At 37.6% G+C, this 7,516-nt stretch overlaps 1 protein-coding gene across 1 annotated transcript in view; it reads right to left on the reverse strand.

Moving 5' to 3' along the window:
- The window catches only part of ANLN (anillin, actin binding protein), a gene marked incomplete at both ends in the record, with an annotated part of 54,715 nt that overhangs the window by 24,271 nt on the left and 22,928 nt on the right, over positions 1-7,516 (reverse strand). Inside the window, 5 exons of the mRNA XM_080701822.1 lie at positions 704-851; positions 1,130-1,275; positions 2,423-2,658; positions 3,546-3,656; positions 7,113-7,122. Of these exons, the coding sequence (XP_080557948.1) occupies positions 704-851; positions 1,130-1,275; positions 2,423-2,658; positions 3,546-3,656; positions 7,113-7,122 (651 nt within the window). The remainder of the gene's footprint in view (positions 1-703; positions 852-1,129; positions 1,276-2,422; positions 2,659-3,545; positions 3,657-7,112; positions 7,123-7,516) is intronic.

A 7,516-nucleotide genomic window follows, 5' to 3' on the forward strand; every position in this document is an offset into this window, starting at 1 on the left:
TGAAAAGACTTTCAGTTCATATTTATTAAAGTTATAAAATTGAAGCTGTATCCAACAAGCCAGAAATTTAGAAAGTATCTCATTCTTCTTATTTAAATTTTAATTGGTTTTGGTTTTTTATTTGTGGTGCTGGGGATTGGACCCAGGGGTATTCTATCTCTGAGCCATACCCTGCCACTATTTTTTATTCTTTTCTTTTCTTTTTTTGAGACAGGGTCTCACTAAGTCACGGAGGGCCTCATTAAGTAGCTGAGGCTGGCTGGGAACTGTGATCCTCCTGTCTCATCCTCCCAAGTAATGGACAAGCGTGCGCCACCACACCACACCCCACTTAAATTATAATTATGGTTTAAAAATGCCTTTCTTAGCATAAAATATGCTTGAGGAGAAGAAGAAATTTTATACTTCACCATCCTTGGATTAATAGGTGTAAATGCTAGGAAAGCATTACAAGGCCTTGGGTTTAACCCTCAACATTGCAAAAAGCAAAAAATAACTATTTAGCAATATTAAGCAAGCTTTCAACTTTTCATAAAAAAAGTATTTACCTGAAATTAAACAACTTGAGTGACTTACTGAGCTCATAACGTATCCTTCTAGTAACTCAAGGTGCAGAGATGAAGCAAGCAAGGCCTCTGATCCTCAAGAAGTTTACAATCTAGTGCAGAAAACATTCCAAATCCCCTTTCACAAAAGTTCATACCTGCATTTTCTGTTTGATATTAACTTGACGTGAAAAAGCATTATTCTTTTCTTCCAGTTTTGAAGAAACATCTTCTTTCCGCACAATGACTTGCTTTATTGAAGGACGTTCTGTTTCTTTGAATCTTTGAGATCTATATGCATCAATGCTTCAGGAAAAAGTTAGACTCTGTTAGAGATCCAGCACTATCCTTTAGGATACATATCAGGACACAAATCAGCAGAATTTGATATTGACATATATGTATCAGCAAAACATTCATCAGAAAAGAAAACCCATTTGGTGAAAAAAAGGCTGAAAGAGTTATTCCAAACTTTTATATAGATGAGTCACTAATAACATTATAAAAATAAACTGTAATACAATCGATATCAACCTAAACCACATTCCTGAGTGAGTAAATGCCTTACCTATAAATATCCTTACCTATAAAGAAGATCGCGATCTTCAGAACCAATGCTATCAGCAGACTCAGCTCGAGGGACACGAGTTCTCTGAAATTTCCCTGGTTTTGGACTCTCATCACTTGTATGAACATCTTTCACTTCCACTTTAGGTGAAGAAACTAAACACTGTAGGAGAGTGAATGAGATGTTAGATTTTATAAATAAGTAGTACTGATTTTAAACTATAGTTTATTTAATTCCAAGAAAATAAATGAATTCTCTATTATTAGGAAATAAAATTCTGGTAAGTCAGTTGATTAATCATAAATATAAAGCACTTTAAAGTAAGCTTCTAGCCCAGTGTAGTGGCGCACGCTTGTAATCCCAGCATTTGGGAGGCTGAGGCAGGAGGATCGTAGTTCACGGCCAGCCTCAGCTACTTAGTGAGACCCTTTGCAACTCAGTGAGACCATGTTTTAAAATAATAAAGAATAAAAAATAGGGCTGGGAGTGTAGCTTGGAGGTAGAATGCCCCCGGGTTCCATCCCCAGTACCACACACAAATAATCAAATAAATAAAAGTAAATTTCTAAAATAATAAAAGTACAAAGACAGCTGAAATTTAAACTGGTAACTTAAAAAAAAAATCTCTAATTGAATTAACCTCTGGAGCTGCAGTTCTGCAATTAAGAGTAATAGCTAATAACAGTAGTTAGCTTTTAATGAATGCTAGTTCTATGTCTGGTGTTAAAACTAATATATTAATATGATCTTAGAGTCTCATTTACGAATTAGGTACTATTGTAAACCTCATTTAATATATGAGGGAACACTGTGCAGAGATTTAAAAATACTAAGTTCTTTTTGTGTGTATATGTGTGGTACCAGGGATGAAACCCAGGAGCACTGTACCTCCGAGCTACACACCCAGCCCTATTTCTTAGCCTTTTTATTTGAAACAGGGTCTCACTGAGTCCTGAAGGGCCTCACCAGGAGCTGAGGCTGTCCTAGAACGGTGGTCCTCGGTCTCAGCCTTCCGAATACTGGGATTACAAGTGTATGCCACCATGCCTGGCTTGTAATAACACTAAATTTCAGAGCCAGGATTTGTACTGAAAATCTGGCCTTTTAAGCCATCTTACTATGTGGATTGTACCCAAGCCAACAGGAAGCCACTGAAAGGTTTTCATCTTTTTATGAGAATGTTTATTAGGTTTCTAAATCTCCCTACAAAGCACCCAATTCCCATCTATCAATGGCTGATGAACAAAAGGGGGTGGGAGGTTCCAATACCGCTTATTTTGTCAGGGTCCTGTGTATATTTTTTTCTTACCTCTGGACTTACCACACCAACTGTCTGTGCTAATGGAACAAGTAAAGACATCGAGGAGATATTCAGTGCATCTTCCTGCTCTTCATTGCTTTCTGCTTCTGTTTGCTCCATCTCCTCTTGGTTCTTTTCCACATCAAATTCGCCCTCCTCGAGGACATCACTGAAGATGTCATTAATCACCTTTGAACTGTTGATTTCATCAGCATCCACACTCATCTCAATTTCACGTACCACTTCTGAAAAATATTTCAAGAAGTCATTGGACCATTAAGAAGTAAAAGGATAGCAAAACCAAAACCAAAACCTCATACTCACTTGCTTACTAAACAAGTAAGTAAACAGGGGAAAAAACCTGAGGAAAAAAATTCTTACATTTTAACAAAATACCATTACTATATGAACTGAAGAAATTTTCAAAGTTCCAGTAACATTTTCTATGAGATGAAGGTTGGGTCTATCAAAAGCTGATTCAAAGATTTGTGTTTAAGAAATCAAATTGTAAATAGTCAAAAGATTCAGACTTTCAAAAAAATTTTTTTTGCTGGGCATGGTGGCACATGCCTGTAATTCCAATAGTAGGGAGGCTAAGACAAGAGCATCAAGGTTTGAGACTAGCTCAGCAACTTAGTGAGACCCCATTTTAAAATAATAAAATAGGGCTAGGGGTGTAGCTCAGTGGTAGAATGCCCCTGGGTTCAATAATCCTCAGGTGTTTTTCAAATGACTTTTTTCCTATTGTTGGGGGCAATTCTTTCACACAGAAATCAACAATAGAAAAGTACCAATGTCATATAGGGCAGGATTCCCAAATAATCTTCCATGGCCACTATCTGCTCGAATAGCAATGGGAAGTGTGGAGGGCAGCATAGTTTCTCTCTGCATCAAAGTGACGGTCGTAACCGGATTTTCCCAGAGGCCCATGACCTAACAGTAACTGCTAGAAGTACTACAGGTCTTTGTGGAAGCTAGAGTATTTACTAGTTTTAATAATAATTTTTAAAAGAGCATTATATATTAAGACATTTTTGAATATGAGATACTGTATATTTGAATATGTGGTTATATCAATATATTTTTATTTTATGTCTCTAGGGTGTATAAGAAATAAAGAATAAAAACCAACCAGTCTGCTGCTCAATCTTTGGGTCTGATGTTACTTTTAAGGACTTGTCCTCTTCTAAAAACAATGTTATTTTTAAAGGGCTAGACTTCGTCATTTTGCATTCAGTGAAACCTTAAAAAAATATTTGAGAAAGACCATATTAGCATAAATGATAACCTAGAATTTTTAAATCAAGTTATCACATTTGTATTATAAAGTATGCATTTAAGATATTCAAATGTAGAAACAAAGAGAATCTCTCAAAACACCTAACCTGTCTTAAATTTCTTCTCTCTCTCTTCTATTGGCACACCAATATTACCAGTATATTGTTTATCCAGTTTTCCCTCTCCCTAGGGTATATGCTTTATTTTATCAGGTGATCATACTATACATACTGCTCTGTAACTTTGTAACTTGTTTTGTGTGTATGTGTGTGTGTGTGTGTGTGTGTGTGTGTGTGTGTGTGTGTGTGTGTAACTTAAAGTCTGTAGCCGGCCGTGGTGGTACAGACTTATAATCCTAGTACTTGAGAGGCTGAGATAGGAGGATCCAGATTTGTGGCCAACCTCAGCTACTTAGGCCCTTCAAAACTTAGCGAGAACCTGGCGTGGTGGGCACGCTTGTAATCCCCATGCTTGGGAGGCAGAGACAGGAGGATCACGCAGTTTTGAAGCCAGCCGCACTGGCTTAAGAGACCCTGTTTCCAAATAAAAATATAAAAAATAGGTCTGAGAGTGTAGCACAGAGGTAGAAGGGCTTCCAGGAACCCCAGTAACACACACACACACACACACACACACACACACACACACCCTTAGTGAGACCCTGTTTTGAAATAAAGAATAAAAACTGAGCTGGGGGATGTAGCTCGAAGGTAGAATGTCCCTGGATTCAATCCCTAGCACCAAACACACACACAAAAAAGGTCTGTAAAATCACTCAAAAAGTAGGGCTAGAAGGAGACTACTACTTTCATAATAAAGGTCATATATAAAAAATCTTCAGTTAACATTACAGTCACTAGTGAGAGATTAAAACCTTTCCTCTAATATAAGAAACAAGGCAAAGATGCCCGCTCTCACTTCCATTAAAAATTCTAGCCAAACATTAAAAGTTCTAGCCAAAGAAATCAGGCAAGAAATAAAAGGCCTCCAAATTAGAAATGAAGTAAAATCATCTCAGTTCACAGATGACATCTAATATATTGAAAACCAAAAGATTCTACTAAAAAAGGAAAAGAAAACAAAACTTCTTTGAATAAATTCAGCAAAATTAAGAATACAAAATTAACACAAAGCCAGACATGATGGTGCACACTTGTAATCCCAGTACTTGGGAGGCTGAGACAGAAGGACTGCAGGTTCACAGCCAGTCTCACCTACTTAGTAAGGCTGTCTGAAACTTAGTGAAACCTGTTTCACACCCAGCTCCTGTTTCAAAATAAGCAATAAAATAAAAAAAAAATAGGGCTGGGTGTGTAGCTCAGAGGTAGAATGAGTGTGGGTTCAATCCCTAGTACCACAAAAGATAATAATAAACATGCAAAAATGGGGGTAAGGGAGTGGGGAAGGAGTTGGGAAGAGCCCACCAAGGGCTGTGTACATGTATGTCACTGCATTTGGATGTAAGACTAGAATGCACCAGTAAGAGTAAAACAGAGCTGGGCATGGTGGCACACCATATAGTCCCAGGATTTGGGAGGCTAAGACCGGAGGATCACAGTTCACGGACAGCCTCAGCTACTTAGTGAGGCCCTCTGCAACTCAGTGAGACCCGGTTTCAAAATAAAGAATAAAAATAGGGCAGGGGATGTAGCTCTGAGGTCAAATGCCCCTGGGTTCCATCCCCAGACCCGCAAAAAAAAAAGTAAAATAAATTTAAAAAATGGTTAACATTATACTATAAAATCAGTTTAGTATTTATACACTAATAATGAAAAAATTGAAAGAAATTTTTTGAAAAAATTCCATTTACAGTAATACCAAAAAGAATAAATACTTAGGAAGAAACCTAACCAAACTGTTGAAAGAAACTCGTGCCCTGAATACTAGTAAACATTGCTAAAAAGAAATTAAAGAAGATAAAAATAAAAAGACTATCTATGTTCATGGATTAGAAGACTTAATATTGAACCAGCCGTGGTGGTACATGCCTGTAATCCCAGTATTTGGGAGACTGAGACAGGAGGATTGCAGGTTCAAGACCAACTTTTGCAAATTAGTGAGACCTGTTTTAAAACAATAAATAAAAAGGGTTAAGGGTGAGCTGGGCTTAGAGGCGCTCGCTTGCAATCCCAGCATTTGGGAGGCTGAGACAGGAGGATCGCAGTTCGCAGCCAGCCTCAACTACTTAGTGAGGCCCTTTACAATTCAGTGAGACCCTGTTTCAAAACAAAGAATAAAAAATAGAACTGGGGGTGTAGCTCAGAGACAGAATGCCCCTAGGTACCATCCCCAGTACCACAAAAAAGGGGGGGCAAGAGCTCAGTTAGTAAAAAGCCCTGGGTTCAACTTCCAGTACAAAAAAATTAAAAAATATATAAAATATGTAGTTAAGAATATCAACATTACCAAATAATCTATAGATTCAATGTAATCCCTATCAATATCCCAATAGCATTTCTTCAGATATAGAAAAATAGGACTCAAAATTCATTGGGAATCTAATGGGATCCTGAATATCTAAAACATTTTTGAAAAAGAACAAAGTTGGAGGACTCTTATTGCTTGATTCAAAACTTCAACAAATCTATAGTAATCCATGCACTAGCATAGGACAAATATATAAGCCAGCATGGTGGCCCATGCTTGTAAACCCAGTACTTGTGAGGCTAAGGCAGGAGGGTCGCAGGTTCGTGGCCAGCCTCAGCTACTTAGTGAGGCCCTCTGCAACTTAGTGAGAGCCTGTTTCAAAATAAAGAATACAAAATAGGGCTGGGGGTGTAGCTCGGAGGTAGAACGTCCCTGGGGTCCATCCCTAAATCTCCCCCAAACAAAACAAATATATAGACTGAAAGAATAGAGAGCCAAAATTACTTTCCCATACATGGTCAAAAGATCTTCAACATGAGTATCAAGATGCACTCAAAAGGAAAAGAACAGTCTCTTTAATGAATGAGGCTGAAAAACAATGAAGCTATACTCTTATCTTACACCACATATAAAATTAACTAGAAATAGATTAAAGATCTCGATATAAGACCCCAAACTATAAAACTTATAAAAGGAAACATAGAGGAAAAGCTTCAAAACCTCAGATTTACAATAATTTCTTGAAGCCAGGCATGGTGGCACATACTTGTAATCCCAGCATTCAGGAGGCTGAGACAGGAGGATCTCGGTTCGTGGCTGGCCTCAGCCACTTAGTGATATCTTTGCAACTCAGTGAGACCCTGTTTCAAAATAAAGAATAAAAAAATAGGACTAGGGATGTTACTCAGAGGAAGAAAGCCCTTAGGTTCCATCCCTAGCACCACTAAATTAATTAATTAATTCTTAGACATAAGGCCAAAAGCAACAGCAACAAAAGAAAAAACACAAATGAGACTGAATAAAACTTAAAAATTTTTGTGTACCAAAGGAATACAATCAACAGACTGAAAGGCAACATTTAGAATGGGTGAAAATATTTACAAGTTATATCTAATAAAGGTGTGAATATTCATTTTAAAGAACTTCTGCAACTCAACAACAAATCAGATGATTATAAAATACCAAAGAAGACCTGAGTAGACACTTCTCCAAAGATGGTATACAAATGACCAAACACAAGAAAAGATGTTTAACATCACTGTTCAGTGACAAGCAAATAACCACAGTAAGACATCACCGCACACTCATTAAGATGGACACTACAAGTCAGTTGTAGTGGTGCACGCAAGTAATCCCAGCATTTAGGAGGCTGAGACCAGAGGATCAGTTTGCAGACAGTCTCAGCTACTTAGCGAGGCTCTTCGCAAGTCAGTGAGACCCTGTTTCAAAAGTAAAAAA

The sequence above is a fragment of the Muscardinus avellanarius genome (assembly GCF_963383645.1).
Source record: "Muscardinus avellanarius genome assembly, chromosome: 9".
NCBI classification, from domain to species: Eukaryota; Metazoa; Chordata; class Mammalia; order Rodentia; family Gliridae; genus Muscardinus; species Muscardinus avellanarius.